At 41.8% G+C, this 22,971-nt stretch overlaps 1 protein-coding gene across 5 annotated transcripts in view; it reads right to left on the bottom strand.

Moving 5' to 3' along the window:
- PDGFRA (platelet derived growth factor receptor alpha) overlaps positions 1 to 22,971 on the bottom strand; it is a 43,973-nt gene that overhangs the window by 5,063 nt on the left and 15,939 nt on the right. For all 5 annotated transcript variants that reach the window (XM_039845196.1, XM_039845195.1, XM_039845199.1 and 2 more), the window contains exons 7-22: positions 22,778 to 22,967; positions 19,148 to 19,263; positions 18,063 to 18,189; positions 16,775 to 16,968; positions 15,795 to 15,889; positions 15,450 to 15,582; positions 13,637 to 13,741; positions 13,136 to 13,246; positions 12,725 to 12,878; positions 11,695 to 11,861; positions 9,340 to 9,455; positions 8,870 to 8,992; positions 7,399 to 7,510; positions 6,041 to 6,140; positions 5,823 to 5,928; positions 4,760 to 5,001 (exon numbers count right to left, since the gene is read on the bottom strand). In XM_039845196.1, coding sequence (XP_039701130.1) covers positions 4,760 to 5,001; positions 5,823 to 5,928; positions 6,041 to 6,140; positions 7,399 to 7,510; positions 8,870 to 8,992; positions 9,340 to 9,455; positions 11,695 to 11,861; positions 12,725 to 12,878; positions 13,136 to 13,246; positions 13,637 to 13,741; positions 15,450 to 15,582; positions 15,795 to 15,889; positions 16,775 to 16,968; positions 18,063 to 18,189; positions 19,148 to 19,263; positions 22,778 to 22,967 — 2,191 coding nt within the window. The remainder of the gene's footprint in view (positions 1 to 4,759; positions 5,002 to 5,822; positions 5,929 to 6,040; positions 6,141 to 7,398; positions 7,511 to 8,869; positions 8,993 to 9,339; positions 9,456 to 11,694; positions 11,862 to 12,724; positions 12,879 to 13,135; positions 13,247 to 13,636; positions 13,742 to 15,449; positions 15,583 to 15,794; positions 15,890 to 16,774; positions 16,969 to 18,062; positions 18,190 to 19,147; positions 19,264 to 22,777; positions 22,968 to 22,971) is intronic.

The raw sequence follows: 22,971 nt of genomic DNA, 5'->3' as shown, positions 1-22,971 counted from the left end.
GAAGGGAAAACAATATCCTCAATGAAAAGGGCAAAAAGAAAGAGAGAGAGATTCACAGCAACTTAGATTTTGAACCAAGGGCCACTATCACCTTCTCCTGACTCTGTTCAAGCGCTATGCAAACAGAGCGGGAAATTGGGTCATTCCATCTGGACTGTGTGTATGCCAATGGTTATAGTTATGGCTGTGCATTAGCATCATCTTGTAGTAAATTAATGGATCTAGGTAATGAACATCAATGGCTGCTAGTGTCACAAAAAGAGAGATAACTGGACAGTAGGTACCTCCTGACAGAAGTATACAGCACCATCTTTAAAACAAGTTTGCTAAAAACCTAACCTGAGTCAGATCAAGTCTCAAAAGGAACTATTAGTTTATAACAAATATAGGAGACAGAAACACATGATAAAACACAGTACAGGATGCAATCAGCAAAATTTCAAATGTGGGAACTCTATAGGCAAATGCTCTTGTGGTTTCTTCACAAATAATATGCAAGGGGGCAAAAAGAGGCAAGACAAACTTATACAGACACACCAACCAAATGTGTGACTCTTATGTGGGTCTAGAAAAAAAAACAAATGTAAAATACTTATGAGAAGATCAAGGAAACTGGAACACTGACTGGATATCTGATGCTCTTAACGATTTATTGTCAATTTAAGGGGTGAGATAATGGTATTATCGTTAATTCAAATAATTAGTTATTTTTCAAAATAGAGCACTTATCAGGGATTGCCAGACAAACGGCAGAGTAGGTAAATGCTGCACTCATCTCCTTCCTCACTCGCGATCACATCAAAATTACAATTAAACTACAGAACAACCATCATTGAGAATCACCTGAAATCTAGCTGAACAGAAGTCTTACAACTGAGAACATTCAGAAGAAGCTACCTCGAGACTGGAAGGAGGGGCAGAGATGTGGAACAAACTGGTCCCACACCCACATGTGGCAGTTAAAATTTGGGAGGGATAGCTCAGCTATGGAGGTCTCCCTGGAGGAGTAAGGGGTCCTGGCCCACACCAGGTTCCCCAACCTGGAGCATCAGTGCCAGGAAAAGAAGTCCCCACAACTTCTGGTTTTAGAAACCATCAGAGACTGTGGCTCAGTGAGACCAAGAGCTGTGAGAGTCCCAGGCATTCCTCTTAAAGGGCCCACTTGCAGACTTATTTGCTGATGGACTCATTTGCTCTGAGCTCCAGCACTGGGGTGCAGCAGCTCAATAGGTGCCATGAACATATGAGGAAAAACTGAATTGTCTGGCTTCAGGGAGAGTGCCAGAGGGACAGCTTTCTCTCAGACAGAAGGACTGGCAGAGCCATTGTTCCTTTGTTGATCCCTCCCCAATCCCAGCATGCAGACTTATGTGGGTGGCATATCTGAGTCTCCATCAACCTGGCTAACACTGGTCACCCCACCCTGGTGATCACAAGGCCCCACTCCACCCAATTTGCGAGCCCACCCAAACTGCTTCCAGTGGCTTCTCCATGCAAACAGCCTAGGTAGGTTCATGCTGCAGATTTTCCTAAAATCTCTCAAAGGTTCACAAAACCCAAACAAGCAGCATCTGGCCTTGGCACTCCCTGTACCTCTTGCTGAGCAGTCCCAAGCCTGGCACTAGCGACAGCCATGCTCGGTTCACAGCCTAGCCCCTCTGAGGCACCTCCAAGCCCAGTATGGCAGAAAGATATCTGTGGATCACTTTGTGGCTCATGACAGGTGGCCCCAGGCAGGGCACAGGCAGCAGCTGAACTTGGCCTGTGGCAGAGGCCCCTCCCAGGAGGCCCTGGAGTCGGCATGCCTGGTGGTTGCTTCTGAGCCAGAGCACTACCCAGCTGCCTCCACAAATGACACACTCAAAGGGCAGATTGGGCAAGCACCAGAGCCCTGCTAAAGCCAATCCTGCTCCATAGGGGTCAGCCCCTCACCAGCCAGTCCTCACACCCAATCAGCCTGAGAATCAACCCCTCCCACTGAAGTGCAAACAGCAACCAAGGCTCAACTACAACAGGAGGGTACACACAACCCATACAAGGAACACACCTGGAGCACCCAGCTCAGGTGACCAGGGAAGACTGTGCCACTGTGCTTCACAGGACACCTACTACAAAAAACCCCTCTACAAAGACCAGGAAATGTAGCAGCCCTACTTAATACATAGGAACAAACACAGGGAAGCAGCCAAAATGGGGAATCAAAGAAACATGTCCCAAATGAAGGAACAGAACAAAGCTCCAGAAAAAAAACTAAACAAAATGGAGACAAACAATCTACTAAGTGAAGAGTTCAAAACACTGCTTATAAGAATGCACAATGAACTTAGGGGAAGAGTAGATGAACTCAGCGAGAACTTTAACAAAAAGATATAAAATGTAAAAATACAGATAGAAAACATAAAAGAGAACCAGTCAGAAATGAAGAATACAATAACTGAAATGAAAAATACATTAGAGGGAATCAAGAGTAGATTAGATGAAGCAGAGGATTCAGCAACAAGAAAAAAGAATCCAAAAAAATGACGATAGTTTAAGGGGCCTCTGTGACAACATCAAGCATACCAATATTCCCATTATAGGGGTTCCAGAAGGAGAAGAAAGAGAGCAAGGAATCAGAAATCTATTTGAAGAAATAATAATGGAAAACTTCCATAACTTGGCAAAAGAAATGAACACACAAGTCCAGGAAGCACAGAGAATACCAAACAATATAAACCCAAAGAGGCCCACATTAGGATATATCATAATTAAAATGCCAAAGCTTAAAGACGAAAAGAGAATCTTAAAAGCATCAAGAGGAAAGCAATTAGTTAACTACAAGAGAGCACCCATAAGACTGTCAGCTGCTTTCTCAACAGAAACTCTGCAGGCCAGAAGGGATTAGTATGAAATATTCAAAGTGATGAAAAGCAAGGACCTACAACCAAGATTATTCTACCCAGCAAAGCTATCATTTAGAATCAAAAGACAGATAAAAAGCTTCCTAGACAAGAAAAAGGTAAAGGAGTTCATCAACACCAAACCAGTATTATAAGAAATGTTAAGAGGAATTTCTTTAGGAAAATTAAAAAAAAAAAAGATCAAAAACAGTAATAATAAAATGGCAATAAGTACATCTAGCAACAATTACTTTAAATGTAAATAGATTAAATACTCCAATCAAAAGATAGAATGGTTGAATGGTTAAGAAAACCAGACCCTTACATATGCTGCCTACAGGAGATTCACTTCAGATCCAAAGACACGCACAGACTAAAAGATAAAAAAAAAGATACTTCATGAAAATGGAAACAAACAAAAATCAGCTGGGGTAGCAATACTTATTCTAGATAAAAGAAAAAAAATGGCTACAACAAGAGACAAAGAAGGACTCAGTAAGCCCACTTCTGGGTATTTATCTGAAGAAACTCAAAACACTACTTTGAGGGAACATGTGAACCCATACTGCAACATTATTTACAATAGCCAAGAAATGCAGGCAACCTGGGTGTCCATCAATAGATGAATAGATAAAGAAGAGGTGGTACATGAATACAATGGAATATTACTCAACCATAAAAAAAAAATGAATGAAATCTTGCCATTTGCAACAACATGTATGGACCTAGAGGATATTATACTGAGTAGAATAAATCAGAGAAAGATAAATGTCATACAATTTCACTTATATGTGGAATTTAAAAAACAAAATAAAAGAACAAACAAAACAGAAACAAACTCAGAGATAAGAGAACATTATGACAATTGCCAGATGAAAGGAGGGGTTGGGAGTAGTTGAAAAGAAGGGATTAAGACATCCAAACTGGTGGTTACAAAATAATCATGAGAATGTAAAGTACAGCACAAAGAATATAGACAATACCATAATAACTATATATGGTGTCAGATGGGTACTAGATTTATCGGGATGATCACTTCATAAGTTATATAAATTTCAAATCGCTATATTGTTCACCTGAAACTAATGTTGTATGGCAATTGTAGTAGAAAAATAAAAAATTATTCAAATTAATTAATAAGAGCACTTATCTTTTAGCAATATATACTAATATCTTCACGGATGAAATGATATATCTAGGATCTGCTTCAAAATAATCCGGAGGGGACAGAGGAGGAGGAGTAGGTATAGCTATGCCTGCAGACTGGCCATGAGTTCATAAACGTTGAAAGTGAGAGATGGATACCTGACAATTTCACTATACTCTTTGAATTGTGCATGTTAGAAATTTCCCATAATACAAAGTTAAAAAGAAAGAACAAATCAGCCAGGGCACGTTTGGGCCCTACTCCCAGAGATTTTACTTTGTTGGTCTGGATGAGGCTTATACACCAGTATTTTTCAAAACTCCCCAAGTAATTCCAACTTGCAGTTAAAGTTAAGAACTGTGATGGAGCATCATTACAGTTCAGTCCAGCCTCCTCAGTGGAATGACTAAGAAAACAAGAGATGCTTACAGTATCTCAATAACCTCAGGTGCTGTGTCAGTTTGATCTAATTACCTGAGGACTTAGGTCAAAGATTCCCCACCAGGGAAGCACATCTTTCCTTGCCCTATACCTCCCCCATCTCCAGGAAGCACAAATTAGAATCATTTGGGAAATATTTTCAAAACTAAATAGACCCCTTCAAGATTCCACTCCTCACTCCCCGAGAACAGATTCACCACCAGGAGCCTCATCATCCCGACAATGGCTCCTCTCCTTCAAGTGGAAGGATGCAGAGGAGCTTTGCCAGAAGCTGAGGTGTGCCCATGTCTACCTATGTCTGTTTCTCTTGCCCAGGTCTTCTTCCTCAGGCACGGGGTCGATGTCCGGCAGAGGGATGATGTAGCCGCTGTCTGCACTCAGCCTCTGCTCATCAAGGCCACCCTCCCAGTCCTTCAGTTTGTCCTCTTCATTTTTATAGGTGACACCAATGTAGGCATTGTCAGCGTCCACGCGCATGCGTGCCACCGCTGGATGGTCACTCTTCAGGAAGTCCAGGTGAATCTTTTCATAACTCTGTAAACATTCATTTCACATAGTTAATCAAATACTATTGACCAAACTGCAAAGAAAGAATACAGACGCTCGAACTACCTCACAGGTGTGGAGTTTAGACAACTGAAGGAGAGTCAGATGTTAACTATCCCCAGTGATGCAGGATGTAAATGGCCACCAATGGCACAGATCTCCTGCTGGCAAGTCTTAAGATATCAAGAGCCCCTTCTCCAAGTCAGTAGCAATGCCTGTGCCCCTCTCCCACAAATATTCTACATGGTGACTAATCTGAATCTAAGAAATTGAGTTTATTACACAAGTGTGTCTGGGTTTCTTTCTCAGCATCTCAGCAGAAAGTTCTTTCATTCATTAACATATCCTGCTTGGTGCCATGAAATTACATTTGTTCTTTTGAACAATGCTTCTCATTCCACAAAAAAACCAGCTGGAGCCACAGATAACAGCTGAGCTTGTTCCTTCCAGTCAGCTGGTAAAAGCTAATTTTGCATGGATTTAAGTGCATTCAAATTAGTGATTTAATGGCTGTGGATGCCCTGAGACTTCTGACTGCACAGTAGCTTCAGATACTCAAAACATCTGGAGAACAAAGTGCTTACAGGTGTTGCACCCTGAAGATGAAAAGGGAGGGTTTTCATTCACCATTGTTACCAGGGCCTGGGGAGCACTCCATGAAGCCCAACCACTGTATCACTCCATCTTTTTCTTCCTTTGAAAATGTTCCTAAAAAACAGTAAATAGTGCTCCTTGCTCACATAACTATCTGCTACTGTCTTCTCCCTTTGCTCATTCCTTTTTGCCCATCTGAAGAAGCCCAGACAAACCTTTTTATATTGTCCAGGCAGCAGGTTCTCCACAATTTCACTCAGGTGGTAAAAGGAGGGTCTCTTCTCCGGCTCACTGTTCCAGCACTTCACCATGATCTCATAGCTGGAGGAGCACAGAACTCAGAGTGGGCACAGGGAGGAGCTACAGGGCACCCCCCGCCCCCACAGACCCACTGAACATGAACACAAGGCCCGTGGGATGGGGAGAGGCTCACACTTCACTGGTGGCGTGGTCAGGCTTGGCCATCCGGTACCCACTCTTGATCTTGTTGTAGAAAGTAGAATCCACCATCATGCCCGGGTAGGGTGTGCCACCTGAAAGCCAAAATGGAAAGCAGCCAGAATTAACAAGAGTGCAGTACATTGAAGCATTTGGGGTGATACAGCACCCTTAGGAAAGGTTTGGGGATCCCCAGCTTCAAGTACTGGTTCTTTCGAGGAAACAAAATGTTATCATTTCTCTGCTCATATCTTAAATTTAAACAGGATTCGAGGTTGCTCAAGCCCAGACACCCTAAGCAAAAATTCTACATCTCTAGAAAAAGCACAAAAGAGTTTTCAATGTTTCTAACTACCGGATCTACATACACAAAGTGAAATAGAAAACCAAGAGAAATTCTAAATCGTTGATGGCAAAAAAGTCATTTTCACCAGAAGTGTTCAAATAATTAAAGCAAAAGTCAAAGTTGGGGCTTGAAATGTTTAGATCATTCTCTAGTTTTAACGGACTACGAACCCTGGTTAAGCTGCAAGCTGGGATGGTCCGTGGTGATATCCAAGAAGGAAGAATTGGGATAGAAAAGGATAGCAGGCAGGGAAGACATGCTTTACTATCACATCAGGAGAACATTAATTCATGAAACGCTCCAAATGTCTACGGTCAAGGCCAGGTCAAGTTTAGTTTCCTCGCCAAAGCCTTCCAAAACCACTCCGGGACTCCTCTCTCCTTTCTCCGAACTTCCATTACAATTTTAAATCAGGACCACAGAGTTTATCACTAAGGTCAGAGTCATGAATCACTCCTCTCTTAGGACCCTCACTTGGCAACACGGGGCACCTGTGTTTTTCAGTACCCAATGACTGACTAAATGACTAGGAGTTTTCTCTCCTCTGGAATGATGACCAGGAAGGGGAGGTCCCACCCTTTTCCTTGCCACACTACCTTTCACCTGAGCATCTATCACCACGAGGTGAGGAAGCAGTTACTCTCCTCTAGCGAACCCACTTAACTTAAAGTCCAGCGTGAAAAAGCAGTTGGTGAGTGGATGTCATCGGGAGCATTTCCAGTAGGATAAAGTCACTCTGGGGTAGCCCAAATGAGGGGAGGGCAAAGGCCAAGGGTGAGAGCAAAGGTCGAGGGTGAAAGCACAGTTTCCCAGGACCCCCATCTCATTCTGCATGGGCACACAACAGATGCTGTACATGCACAATGTGTGATATAAACTGGCTGCAGGGCGTTGGACTCACACTAGGTATCTTACATTGATTACATCCTGAAGCTTGAAAAACACAGTATTTCCCTTCCACTCTTGTTCCAGAACAACCCAGACTAGCAGAGATGTCAGGCCCATACCAAGGGAAAAGATCTCCCACAGCAGAATGCCGTAAGACCAGACGTCGCTCAGTGTGGTGTAGAGGTTGTCGAAGATGCTCTCAGGAGCCATCCACTTCACAGGGAGGAAGGTCTGCAGGGAAGAAGGTAGGAAATGAAACCCAGTGTACACACCGATGGTCTGCAGCAGCAGAAACAGAAAGGGGTTCTCTTTGGGCTCCTAATAACTTATACTAACAGCCTTGCCCTGCATGAGTATCTCTCGTGTGTGTGTTCACTGCTGTACTCTCAGCCCTCCGAAGAATGCCTGACACCTAGTGGGTGCTCAATAAATAGCTGATGGTCAGTGCTGCCTGTGATGTCCTCCCAACGAATAACATCCAAAAATATTTAATCCTGAATTTTTTCCCAAAATGTATGAATCCTGAATGGATCTTCCCCTATTTTCAGGTGTTCCTAGGAGCAAAATTAAGAACAGATCCAGTGATCTGAAAGCAAATTACATTTTTGAACTTTGAGAAATAGTCATTTGCTATTACAAAGAGTCTGACATAATTATAATTCTACAGCCTCTTTGTGAAGCCATACAACCTTCCATGGACATACTAAACTAAGGCAGATACCTCCAGTAGCCCCATGAGTATCCTTCCACCACCTGAGATTGCTGGGGAGATAACAGAGATTCATAAGCTTTTTGAACAGCTAAGAAATGGGCTCTACCAAGTCCACTGATTTGTTCAAGGTACCTAAAACTAAAAGTCATGACCACAAAGTACATGAAACACACAGAGCGTGCACAAGCACAGAGTCCTTCTCTAGGTGGATGCAGCAGCCCCATGAGCTGTCTCACAACCAGTACAGTGGAGTGATTTGAAACTGTTCCTACAGGTGGCACATGTATCCCCAGCTACTCCATCTGCTTAGAGGTGAAAGGGGTGGAGAGAAAGGTCAAATGTGAGATAGAATTACTATCTTTAAGGAAATTGTGCCTCTAAGATATATGAATGTAAACAGTTTTAACATTTTTGAGGTCACAGACACCACTTGAAATTTTGATAAAAGTTAGTGACACTTTCCTTGGAAATGAATGCATATACACAAGTGTGCACAATTGACATGTTAACAGCTAATACTCATTGGGTGCTTGTAAGCGTCAGGCACTGTCCTAAGCATTTTACATGAATTCACTGACTTAATCTTCCACAGTAATGCAGGAGTTGGCTACTATTATTGTGTTCCTGCCACAGACAGGGAAACTAAGACACAGAATGGTCAAGTAACTCATCCCAAACCTCACACTAGGAGCTGGTGCTCACACCCAGGCAGTGTGCTGCAGAGTCATGCTTTTCTTCCTGACTCCCTGGAGCCCTTCATGAGTCTCATGGACTCCATGTTGAAAATACAGGCACCCAAATAGCTAGAAGCAACACCTGAATTCAGAATTTCAAGTGAGGGAGGACGAGCATGCCAAATGACAGAGGAGAGCACATACGCTGCCTTTCGACACGTAGTTGGAATCGTGCATAATATCTCTGGCCAGGCCAAAGTCACAGATCTTCACAATTTTCCCTTGTGCCAGGAGGACGTTGCGAGCGGCCAGGTCCCGGTGGACACACTGCACAGAAAGGGAAGAAACGATGTCAGTCAATCCATCCGCTGCTAGAGAGCTTCGCTCCTGAGAGACTGAGCACCTCATGGTGGCGTGTGGACCTACCCAGCACTTCTCAGGGAGGCATAAAGAGCTCACCTTCCCCGGGCTCTCATCCCAACCTCTTCCAAGAATGAGAAAGCTCTAGAGATAAGTAGACACCTGATAGTGTCAGACTCCCTGCTCTGCTTTGGGGAAGAGATAGAGAGAAGCAGCCATTGCTACTGGCCTCTCCAAGATCTATCTTCCACGCTCACCACGCTCAGACCTACAGCCTGGGTCTAAAGAGTTGTCTGATCCTTGAGCACACTTACATTTTTTGAAGCCAAAAATTCCATTCCTCGGGCAACCTGATAGGTAAAGCTCAACAAATCCAACAAAGTAAGGCCTTCCGAGTTATCATCTGAAAGAAGGTTTTTGACTTCCGAATCTGCAGAGAAGGAATTAAGCATGTTGGTGCTGGTGGATGGCATGAAACGTCACCCACTGTGCCACTCCCACAGGGTGGCCACTTGTCAGGCTGCAGAGGCTTGTCCAAAAAAATATATCTAAAATTTTTTCTTATATAGAGTTTCTGCGTGACTGGTTAGTATCTAAACTATGCAAGTTCTAGACAAAATACCTTGGAATTTAGAAATGACCTTTTCAGATGGAAGTGAAAATCTGTTAGTAACTCGCCTTATTCAGGACTAAAGACATGAATAAAATCGGACTTTGTTAAAAATATACATGTTACATATTTAAGGCTAAAGACTAAAAAAATCTAACTATATTATAAAACAGAAAATAAGTAAATAAAAATTGAAAAGTAAAAAATACTATGCAAAGCCTCTATTTTTAAAAAGAAATATATCAACAGAAACATATATCTAGTTTAGTATATATGTGTGTGTGTGTGTGTGTGTGTATATACGTATGTATATGTATATATATGTATATATACGTATACACACACACACACACACACACACACATATATACTAAACTAGATATATGTTTCTGTTGATATGTTTCTGTTGATATATATATATATCCATAAGAACCAATTTAATGGATTCTCACATATTTTGTGGTTTGCCTCCCAAATTTCTTTTTCAATTTTAGTTAGCAAATCACCTCAGCCACCATTAAAAAACACATACCCACTAAAATCTTCCATCATGAATATACATGAGGGCCCTTTGAAAAAGTAGCTTCTAGGAATTGCTTTTTTTCTTTTTCTTTTTAAAGCCACCTTCATAGTACTTGGCTTATTTGGTAAATGAAAGCAACCACCAGTCAGACTAGAGGTAGTAATCTAAAGATCAATGCCAATGACTTTGCTTTTAGGTCCCTTTGTAACTTGTCCACTTTCCCATATTAGTCTCATCTGGAAGGGTCCCAGAGTTTTCGAGGAAGGAGGCAATCTAGGCCAGCAGTTCTCAGTTCTTTTTGAAAATTTTCAGGCAAGTGCAGAGTAGCTGCAGCCATTCACATTTTTCCAGCCAGCCGGGAGCAAGCCAGAAAACAGCAGTCTGCCTGCCAACGGGTCCTGGGCTGCGCATGAATCAGGTTCCCCTGACATCTGGAGCCAGGTCCAGCCTAGGAAGCAATGTAAACTATTTTTAGCAATACAGGAGGGGAGAGGAAGCACTGATTCCGACAACCCTCACTGGCTAATCTTTAAAAAGAGCTTGGAAGTTTACCCACTTGGCAGTGGGAAATGAATGGAACTTGGAACTGCAGTGATGGAAAATATTGTGTACTGAACTTTGCAAAATGAGCACATTCTTTTTGTAATGGATTGTACCTTTCACTTAAGAACCCTGAAAGCATTCAGAGCACATCGGTGATTTTCAAAACAATTTCCACAGCAGCTCAGCGTTTTCTTGCATCGACCAATGGGCGGGTTCAGACCCAATAGTACAAGTTCACAGAACAAGTCAACATCAGACCCATTTAGAAGCCTCCTCCCCACTCCAAGCCTGTGATTAGACTAGAACGCTGGAGAGGCCACCCCCGCTGCAGATGTGTGGTGGTCCATCTAGTCCGGGCATCAGCTGGGCTTTCTGGAGTTTATGAATCAATTCAACCCTGACACATGCTCATCTGCTTTGAAAACAGAGGGACCTTCCTTCAAATAACATTCAGTTTTAGAAAATATAACCTCAAGATATCCACTTTCCAGTTTCTATCACAAATTGGGTTTAGCAAAGCTAAAAGAAAGGCTACTGAACTCATAGATATCAGAGACTTACATATTTAAATTTTACAAAATAGTATTAGGAACCAACATAAGATTGCCCACTTTTAATTTTGCCAAGTAAGGGCATTGAGAAAAAAGATCAATTATCATCAAACTGTCATTAAAAAAAAAAAAGACATTAACATAAAAAAATAAAGCTTCTATCAGAATAAACAATTTTTTTAAATGATTACATTTAAAATCTGAAAAAATTTATTACATAAGGTCTGTCTTTATTCTTTTTCTTCTTTTCAATTCACAGGCCACAAACCGATGAAAACATGGCACAGACCTAGTTGAAATGCAGAACTGCATTTAGGGACCGTGTGGCCTGGCAGTTCTACTTACCACGCCTGCTCACCTCCCTCTGAGTATTTTAAGTATCACATTAAACCACCGGAAGATCACAACACTCAAAGAGTGAGGTGAGCAAAGACATTTTTACCTAACATAGATTTCTTCTTATATGAGGCTGGGCGATCATACAGCGATCTCTGGATGTCTGAATATTTAGAAACCTCTTTCCTTTCCAGCATGGGGACATACTGTGTGGTATCAGCTTGCTTCATGTCCATGTAGTCACCATTGTTTTCAAAAGATAAAATAACATAACTGTAAAAACAGAAAAATAATCCTTATCCAGGCGCCCCTCTGTAGTGATCGGCAGTATTCGGTCAGTGACAAGCAGGTGCCTACCGTCTGCAGGGTAATATGGTGGGCAGGAGGGCAGCAGTGGGAGTGAAAGCAAAACCAACGCACACCCTTCACATGAGATGACACAGTTGGGAAGATGAGTGTGAATCAATAACCACACAAGTACACAGATCATCTCAATTCAGGTGTGCCTGTCTTAATTCTGTTTTTCAATTCACAGGTCACAAACCCATGCCACATGACCATGTGCCTTAGACAGACAATTCCTGCTACTCAATAGTTTTAGCACCAATTTGGTGTCCATCGAGTAATTTAATGTAAAGTGAACTCACTGTACTTTCCGATGTTACAGAACTTCATATCTGCAGAGATCTTTACAGCCGCTCACAGGTTTCTGCAGTGGGGATCACTATCATTGGCTTGATTTATAGGCCTGGGTTCAGCAAGAACCAGTATCTCAAGTTTGAAGATCCTCAGAGAGTTTCTTTCACTGAGGCATCCCTAGCCAGACCTGCATTCGATAGATCTTAAGCGGACCACATATAAATAGGAATATGGCTCCCTGAACAATTTCAACTCTTGCTCTCATTCAAACCTATCAGCAAGGCCCCCCACATGATATCCTGGTCCAAAACACCTCCACATATCATGTAACAATAGCCACCATGACGTGGGACGATGGGGCAGGCAGTTGGACTCTTGCTATCTCCTGGCACGGAATCTACATCTACAGACATGGATTCTGTCAGGACATGGGGTCTCTCTACTGGTGAGGCTCATTAGACAATTATTCACAGCAATGTCTCTCTCTCCACACTCACCTCCGCGTGCTTTCATCAGCGGGGTTCAATCCGAAGATGTCCAGCTCTTTCTTTGGCTTCTCTGGGTGGCGGCTCAGGAAGCTGTCTCTATTCTTATGCAAATAGTTGACCAAATCTCCATAGAAACAGTACTCAGTGATGATGTAAATGGGGCCTGTAGGGACCAAAATGGGTTAGGAGATGAGTATGAAAATGAAAAACAGAGAGGCCATGAATTGCTGTTTGCACTGGCAGGAGATGTTGCTCAAAAACAACAAGCTTTCATTAGTTCAATGGAATCTAGCCAACTCCATTCAAGGGACTTATATTCGTTGGCATGTTTACAGAACGGAGAATTAAAAAGCCGGTTTGACAGTTTTTACAAAGGTATGTGTTCTATGAAAATCCTCCCTCCCAGGTCAGTAAGCCTACCTGACTTGGTACAGGCTCCCAGCAAGTTTACAATGTTTAAATGCGGCCCCAGGTGAGTCATTATCTTCAGTTCAGACATGAGAGCTTGTTTTTCACTGGATCTGGCTGTGGCTGTTGAAGAAATAAATCACCTATCATTTCAACTGAGCTACCGACTTCCCCAAAAAAGCTAAAAACATGGCTAATCCTGTGATCAGATATTATCTTATTTACCAAGAGTCTAAAATAGAAATAGATAGTGGTTCGATTTAGACCTTAATAACATCCTTAGTCTTTACAGTTAAAAAAAAAAGTAACTAAAAATCACTCTTGATTTTCCAACATACAGGCAATAAAAACAATGTAAATATATCTAATCGACAAAAGGGTCTAAATACATATAAAACCTAAAGTCTAAAGAACCGAGGTTTAGTCCTAGTTTTGGCATTTACTAGCTCTGTGATTTTGAGCAATTCAGTTAATATCTCCATGCTCAAAAAATCCCCAGGAAGGGAAACTTACGTTTAAGCATCTTTACTGCCACTTTCATGACAGGTTGGGACCGGCTTAATCCATAGGCAGTTCCTTCAACCACTTTCCCAAATGCACCAGATCCCAGGATACGACCTGTGGACAACCAGAACTATTAACACACAGAGACATCAGGCGTCTCATCGGCTTTATTTACCACAGACAGTGCTCATGGGTGCACAGTTGGGTGGTGTTTTTCCTGTAAGCATAATGATTCCTCCAAGACATCATGTCAAAGCCAGAATTGAGGCCACTCGGAAGGAAATTAGTATAATTGCCTTTGTCAAATAACATTTGCAAAGGAAAGGAAAACACAGACGGGAGAAAGGAGGGTGCAGCACTCCCTGGTGGGAGCATTCTGTCTACCAGCTCCCATGCTGGGCCAGACTATGCTCAGGCTCCGTAGCACTTGCTTTCTGTGGCTCTCGCCCAAATCCCCTGGTCCTCTGCCCTTCTGTTTTCCATATGCAAACATAGGCATCTTTTGCATCAATAAGTCCTTATCCACTGGAAATACTTAAGTATTCAAGATGTCCTTGACACTAGTGAGTGATGAAGTAAATTTCAGGCTAGTCCCTTTGCTGCCTGTTTCTCTTGAAGACCAAGAATTGCACAGGCTAAAGCTGCCCAGGGAACATATTTGGCTGCATGTTGGGAGGTACAAAAAGGAATGCAAGCTGTCATCTCTCCTCTTAAAAAGCTCATGGTCTAAAAAGGGACCTTTCCCAGAGTGGTCAGTCTCACCACGTAGAGCCAAGTTGGGCAAGGACAGCTCCTAAAGGACACTAAGAGCACTGCCTCTGACCGCATGTCTGCACTGCTGGAAGCTGCACCTGGAGAGGCACTGCTTCCCCAGCAACTGGGAATACATCAGAGCAAACAGAGCCCAGAAGTGCCCCTGGCAGGTTAGGGATGTTGCCCTTTTCCCCATATTTTATTGCTTTTTAACTTCCCTCAGGTCTTTGTCCCTTTTTGTAAAAAGGGTGGGGATATATAATAAAGAAAGTTTAGTTCTCAGGTATAAGTACTTGAAATTGAGAGTATCTGGAATGTCTTGTTTGAATTCAAGTTAAGCAACTCTCTAAGTCCCAATCCCATTGTATTTTGGAATCAGACAAGTTGATAATTAAAAACTACCTTTGGCATTCTCCAAAGTACATACCATTAGAAAAAACATGGTGACACAATCTAGGTCTAACTTTCATTCCTTTGTCCTGTTTTCATTCATTCAGAATGTGATTTTTTAGAAAATGCCCTGGACTAAAGCTTCATGTATTTGGTCTCAGCCCAAGATTGAAATATTTGAAAAGTTCGTGCTAAACTGACTTGATTATTCTTACATGTTTTGCTTTTTAAAATGTACCTATAGTTTTATATTCTAAATATGTATATTCTAAAGAAGTATCTACTACAACCTCAGAATGTACTAGGTCAAAATATATTTTGTGGTTGTCCTCATTCATTTCTCATCTGTTTCCTTTTAGTCACAGAAATTCAGTTCATTTTCAACTTGTGTCATATCCAAAGCAAAGCCATTTTGATGGGTATCTCTGGCACGTCTCCTCATATTCTCTTCTCTTTTTATAAAATGTTCTTTAACCATAATTTGCTATTTTAAAAAATCACTACTGATCTAATTAACTCATTTTCAAGACAAAAAAATATATATTCCTGAAAGCCAATTTCTATTGCCTAACTCTTAAAGCACAAGCTCAGACCCCTCATTCTTCCATGGGCCTGTAAAGAGTCCAGTTATATACAAATCGAAAGGGAGTCTTGGGAGGTCACCCCAGTAGGAGCTTACCCAGCACTAGTCCATCTCTTGGAAACTCCCATCTCGAGTCATAAGGCAGCTGCATCGGGTCCACATAAATATATTCATGTCCATCGGGGCTGATTGATTCAATGACCCTCCAGCGAATTTCATACCTCGGTTTCTATAAATGACCAGGACAGGTAACTGGTGAATTACCAAGTCCAAAGGCACCAAAGCTTAACTGCAGCAGCAAAGTGACTGGACACAGTAGGATTCAAAACATTCATTCAACACGTAACTACTGAGCTCCTTGTATGTGCCAAGCACTGAACTAGGTTGCTATTCTTCTTGTTCTTACCAGCTTCGAAATTTTTAGTTGAGAAAAATATCTACCTGTTTCCAAATGACAACCAGGACAATCAGTGAGATGATCACAATCACCAAGAGCACCAGGACTGCGGCTGCCACCGTGAGTTCAGAACGCAGAGCTGGAAGAGAAAGAGAAAGGCATGATGGAGAATTTGCATGAACATGCAGAGGGCAGAAAGTCAGTGTGCCTGTTTCTGGGCCAGAAATCTCTCATTGCTGGTGGAGAAGCATGAGGGCTGCCTGGATCATTTTGTGGATGGGCAATTATCTATACATGAGACTACTCCAGCTCCTCCCTTTGAAGAGAATGGGACAAAATTCAACCGGGGGAATGCAATACTCTCTCGAAAGGTGCTCCAACATTAACCTCCTGGACAGAATGTGAATTGGGATATAAAGACTGATAAATGAGATTGATAATTACTATAATTTCAGAAATTTAAGTTCAGTTTATTTTGAAAGGTTGCATTTTGTTTATGTTGCTTTTGGCTTCGTTAATTTTTTTAAAGAATTCAACCTGTCTCAACTGTTGTGAGGAGCAACAAGGCAAATGATACTTCTTTCTCCTTCCATTCCCACACTCAGACTCAAGAGACTGGGTAGTGATATCGTTAGATATGTGAAATGCCAAGGGCGCCTCTGCAAGGTTCAGTCCTGTATCTGAATCTGAAAGAAAGGGCTTCCACACAAATGCCCTGAGAAGGCCCTGTAAGAGTGTTCAGAGCTGAATTTCTGCCTTGGGACCTTCGTTCCTGGAGTCAAAGTTCCACCTGAGGGAGAAAGAGCTCAGCTGATGATTTTTTTTGAGGGTTTGTATTTTAATTTATTTTATTTTATTTTATTTTATTTTATTTATTTATTTATTCGTATTTTTAGCCATTTTTTATTAAAATTATTGGGGTGACATTGGTTAATAAAATCAAATAAGTTTCAAGTGTACACTTCAATAATATGTCATATATCGGCTGATGATTTAAAGTTGTCCTGACTTATGAACAACTCACTGGGAGCCACCAGCTTCAGCTCTCGGTTCTCAGCCCCAAGAAGATTCTTAGCCAGACATCGAACCGCAATAGTCTCCTCCACTTTGGCGAACGTCACCCGGCCCTCCACCGTACTCCTGTCCCGGAGGTGGACCTCCGTGACGATGTTTGAGATGTTGTTGGCCAAAATCGTCCATGAAGTCTCATTATTACATCTGGAGGGAGAAAAAGTACATAAATACAAAGCCAATCATCAGCAGTAATGGAGGTGAGTGGAGCAGTGAGAATTATCTAAGATAACATGCCATTCTTACCTCGTCTACATTTGGAGCTGGGGCGACAGATTGATTTTTTTATTTTACAAACATATTAACATTAACATTGATTTGCACACACCCAATAGAAAATAACTTATATGTGGATAATTGAAAGTTAACTATTCATGAAGGCAAGACAGAAATAAACACGATCAATGAAATATAACTGCCAATCCCAAGCCTCAAACCCAGGAGTAAACTGAACAATTTGAGTCCAAGAATGTCCCAATTTCGCCCTCCTTCAAAAAGGCCTGGCAGCCTCCCTTCTCTCCATCTACATTGTGAAGAGCTCCTAAGGTGTCCCTGGGGTTGGAGTGACCTCCTGGCTGAGTTATGGAACCTAGATTCCAGCTCCAGTTAAGGTCCAAGACCAGTCCCTTGGCCCTAAGAGAGTGCAGATCTAGGAGTCTCAGCCTTAAGGAGGAGCAACTGAGGCTTTTGAACACAGCCAGTCGCCACAGGCAGAAGTGTGACCATGTCACTCATTTGCCCATTTGAGAAGGCTAAGGAACAGGGGTGGAGGGTGAAGGAGGAACTGGTGAGCTAACTCCCACCAAACAGCAGGTAGGCAAATTAAGTAGTGAGCAGTCACGTGGGCAGTACTTTTATTTATGTTCACATGCCAGTCTAGCCACCAAATAAAGTTTACCATATAAGAATTGTGAGGTGATAATGTAGGCCAAGCTAGTAAAAATCCTCTTATAGTAATAGTTCTTAAAATTCATCTTCTTCTCAGATTACAGACTCTTTGAGAATCTGATGTAAACCATGGACCTTCTCCTTACAGCTATTCATGAACACACAAGTGTGTGTACACACACACACATAAGGTCCATGTTCAGAATCCTAACGTGTAGTTTATGAGACAGGCTGAATAAGAATCACAAATACAAAAACGGGCCAGCAAAACAAATAAAATACATTGAAGATCCTTTGCAACAAGAAAGAAAAATTCTGACCACAAATGAAAAAAGAACATCTGGTTTCCATACTTCTTAATATCCTTGCAAATCATCCATTCAATATCAGGAAGAGGTGTCCCTTCAGCTGTGCATCTCACAGTCTGTCCCCCTGTAGCGCCATGGTGATCGTCGACCAAGTCCAGAATAGATGAGGGAACTGTAAGAGGTGGAAAGAAATCATAACTGAATGGTTTGTGACCCAGAACTTCTGGGAACTACAAAGTGGAACATGAGATCAGAACTTGCCCACAGGGCATTCGAACCTACAAATCGAGGAACCGCCTGAGATGGGGCTGGAACCAGTTGCTAGCATAATAACATCCCAGTTTGCACAGACGCACTTGGTTAAGAGCATTTTCACGGTTTCATTGTTTGGGATTTGTGTCCTATGGTATTTTAAATCTGGAGTTAGGAAAGCAAAAAGCCCCCATGGTTATTTGGCTTGAAAGTCAAAAAGGCTCTTAAAATTAATATGGCTTGGGATTCAACTAATGGATTCAACTAAAGTATAATCTAAAGCAGCACTTACCAAAGTGCATCTGTGGCATATTGTTAGTTTTTAAAGGTTTTTTAATCTGTGATCAAACGATTTAGAAATATGCTAATGCCGTATCATAGGTTTACTGTGAGAGTCTAATGAGCCCACCTAAGACAGTACCTGGCACACGGTAAGTACTCAATGAATAGGCGCTGAATCTGAATATAAACAGACTTGAGCATTCCCTTCTTAAAGGCCACACTGAACGATGGCTACAAGGGAAGCTAAGCAAAAAGGCCAAAACTCTGGAACACTCTAAAGACATCTGGACCAAAAAGTATCATTTCACTCTTTCCAGAACTATAGGTGCCAGATTGAGAAGCAAGTGGTAAGGAAGCTGTTGGAGCTGAGGAATTCCCAGTCAGACTGTTCCAGAGTAGCCTGGGACCTCCCAAAATTGTGTGAATTAAGTCTAAAGAAGCTATCTCTGATACGTGACATCTACAGTCCCTGCTTCTCCTCTAAAAGTGTTGCTCTTCCCTCCACAACTTGGGAGAAAAGTGCCAGGCTCTCCTCGGGAGATGCTCATTCACTCGTTCATGGAGCAAGCATTATCAGACTGCCTGCCCTTACACACCTTGAGTTAAGAGTTCAAAAGTATAGCTCTTCGCATCATCTTCATTTTGAACTATAATAGTATAATGGCCACTGTCTTCTTCCTTAGCACGAATCAGCTTTAATTTGCTTCGATACCTTAAAAGAAAAGGATTTTGTTTCAGCAAGTAGAAGCCAAAAAAATTTCAATCACTTCAGCAATTACCATGTTCAATTTAAATTTTATTTTTATAAAAAACAAAAATATCTCTTCGTTGCTTTTCTGAAATTTTCTGTTACACTTTCTACATGTTGAAGGTCTGAGTTGTAAATGCTTAATACTTTTTTTTTTTAAATTAAATTTATGGGGGTGACATTGGTTAATAAAATTGTATAGGTTTCAAGTATACGATTCAATTACATATCACCTGTATATTGCATTGTGTATTCACCGCCCACAGTTAAATCTCCATCCATCACCATATATTTGACTCCCTTTATCCTTATCTACTTCCCCCTTCTCCTCCCCCCTTTCCCTCTGGTAACTACTAAACTGTTTTCTGTGTCTGAGTTTTTGTTTGTCTTGTTCATTTGTTGCTTTCAGTTTTGTATCTCACATGAGTGAAATCTCAAGATCCATCCATGTTGTTGCAAATGACAATATTTCGTCTTTTCTTATGGCTGAGTAATATTCCATTGTATATATGTACCACAGCTTCTTTATCCAATCATCTATCAAAGGACACTTCAGTTGTTGCCATGTCTCGGCTGCCATGAATAAAATTGCAATGAACATCAGAATGCATTTATCTTTACAGATAAATGTTGTCAAATTTTGGGGGTAGATACCCAGAAGTGGAATTGCTGGGCCACGTGATAATTCTGTTCTTAATTTTTGAGAAACCTCCATTCTGTTTTCCATAGTGGCTGCAGCAATTACATTCCCACCAGCAGTGTATGAGGGTTCCTTTTCTCCCGCAACCTCTCCAACACTTATTACTTGTCTTGTTGATAACAGCCATTCTTACAAGTGTGAGGTGGTATCTCATTGTGGTTTTGATTTGCGTTTCTCTAATAGCTAGAGAAGTTGAGCATCTTTTCATATATGTAGGTGCTTAATTCTTAAGCAGAGGGAGGGCCAGACATTTTGAGATGAGCAATGACTTATGTGGCTCCAAGAGCAATCAGCTCTGGTAAGGCCTGATTTCTGAATGCGAATAAATACATTTAAACAATGTTTCTTTAAAAAAAAAAAAAAAACTTTGATTTTTACCTTTTTGAAAAATACTTGCTTCCCCTAAATACCTATCATTTAGGTAGCTGAGCCAAACAATGGAATACTGTTGGAAGAATGAGGCACTCTCTACATATTGACACGAAGAGGTCGTCAGGATATAACATTCCACTTGCTTGATTTGCTTAAAGAAACTCTGGAGGTTTCACAAGAATCTAATGAAACTAATGAAAATGTTTCCCTGGGGGTGGGGAGGAGGGGAACTGGAGAGATGGGGACAGGGACAGAATGAAGCTTCTTACAATGCACCTTCTTTATGTTTGAATGTTTTTAAAGACAAAATTTTAAAAAATAATTTTAAAAAAAATTTAGAAAAATATATTTCTTCATGCTTTATAAAAGAGAAGTTTCTCCTCCAAATTTCTTACACATATTACAAATGACATTTGGCCATGTGTGTACATGGACACGTGTGTATGCGTGTACATCAATATAGTATTTGCCCATTTGATTGTCCTTCTACGTAAAACATCACAGGATGGAAAAGCAACCAGAGTGGAGAAGAGCACTGGTCATGGAGTGAGCAGACCTTGGGCATTACTGAAATTCTCCATGCCTCAGTTTCCTCATGTGCAGCATAGAATAATTGTATGCATAACTTAGCGTCATTGAGAGAATGGATTAAATGCAATTACATGTGTGAAAGCATTTCATAAGCTCAAAAGTTCCCTCCAAACACAGAGCCTTCTAGCCCCAGATGCCAGTCACTAGGACCTGTGATGTGAGCATGTGTGGCTGCACCGTACTGGACATGCTCCAGGACTGGGTTTCCACAGAGAGAACCCTAAGGCACATCTGGCTGCTGATTACCAAACGGTCTTCTGTCCTTCCTCTTCTATACTTGTTCAGCCAAGAAAGCTGATGGATCCACTAGTTCTGAGCTCCAGGAAGCCAGATACCCCATCCATCGCGTGCATCATGTGTTCTCTGACTCATAATTGGAAGGCGAAGAATACGTGCTAAAGGAACTCTCGAATCCCTCTAACGGGCAGCTTTCCTGAACCACTCAGCTGGCGAGCTTTGTCTTGATTTGCTATTGATCATCACTTGCAGATAGTGCTCGCACATGTGTTTGACGCATTGGCCCTGCCAGGGTTACCCTAGTCCTCCTGGCTTCATAACCTGGTAGAAGGTTCAGCACTTCCCACCTCTTTGTGCACCTTTATTTCATGTCATCACAATTCAGTATTCTACTTCTTTTTCCATCGCCAGCTACAGAGGTCATAAATTTCACTTTCTAAGATGCTGTTTCTCAATTACACATGGAATTTAGGTTCAGAAAGAAGAAAGCGAATCCTGAGATTAAGTGAACTGATGAGAGAGGTTCTATCTCCTCTCCCCTGGTGGCTTGAAGCAGAGAACTGGCTTTTGTCTCTGAGATGGCTTCTGACGAGGGGGCAGGGCTGCATTAGCTGGGCCCTTCGGGGTGCACCTTCCGCTCCTGAATTCTAATCAGAGCTTAAAATTGCAAGAGACCTCAAATATCATCTGATCCGATCCCTTGCTTTGAAGGACACAGATATTATTATCTTACATTGTAGATGAGGAAACTGAAGCTGTGAGATGACTTACCCAAAACACCACCACCAGTTAATAGATGTGACCTTCCTCTCTCAACAGAGGGCAGCTCTCCAAACTCTTCATTGTTCATTTTCTCCTAACCAAATTTAACCAGGCTCTATTCTTATTTCCTCACTGAGACAAATGTGTTTCAAATTAACTCAACGATGATTTGTTTCATGTCAGCTTATGTGATAACTGTCTTCCAATGGATCAGCATGGGCGTTTTGACCTGCTCTGTTTCCAACCTGACTGGTTCATTCCACCTTAGGCAACATGATGGCCTCCTGGAGCTTCCCGGGAGGTCACCATATTGATGCCGAACTTAGTGCGGACACCGATCGATTGGCATAGCGCACTGCGGCCCAGAACTCCTGGGCTCTGGCGATCCTCCTGCCTCAGCCTCCCGAATCGCTGGGACTGTGGGCGCTCGCCACCACGCCCAGCTCAGCCAGAATCACCATACATGTCTGCTTGCAATATGAATGATGGGCATCAAGAAATATATTCAATCCAAGTAGGTCCAATTTTACTTTTTTTCCTTCACTCCTCACCAGATCCAGGAACCTATCTTTTATTGGAGGCAGAGCTTTTCAGTTCTTCCTTCTTATTATTTTATCATTAAATACTTACCAACATACTATTACCACGTTGCAATGTTATAATTAAGGGTACTTGATTTTAAGTATCTCTTAACTCGGGTTGCTAAATTTTCTAGATTGACTCTAGGTTTGGGTTGTAAGACATGCACAAACCTCAGTCTATCTAGGGACACACGAGAAAAAAAAAAAGCAGACTTGGGAAGGGTGTTTTTTTTACCTTATTTCCTGAATCTTTTCTATGTCAGTGGTGATCTCGGTGAGGTTTTCAATCAGAGTCAGGTTGTCTTTCAGCCAGGATATCCTGGGAGGGGGGTAGGCCTGCACGTCCACCACGAAATGTTTGACTTCATGCAGGTTGACAGCCTCCAACTGGCTGAAGTTGGGTTTGATTTCAATGAACCCTTTCTCTGC

The sequence above is a fragment of the Pteropus medius genome, unplaced genomic scaffold (assembly GCF_902729225.1).
Source record: "Pteropus medius unplaced genomic scaffold, Ma_sr-lr_union100, whole genome shotgun sequence".
Taxonomy (NCBI): Eukaryota; Metazoa; Chordata; class Mammalia; order Chiroptera; family Pteropodidae; genus Pteropus; species Pteropus medius.
This window is presented reverse-complemented; position numbering and strand designations above follow the sequence as displayed.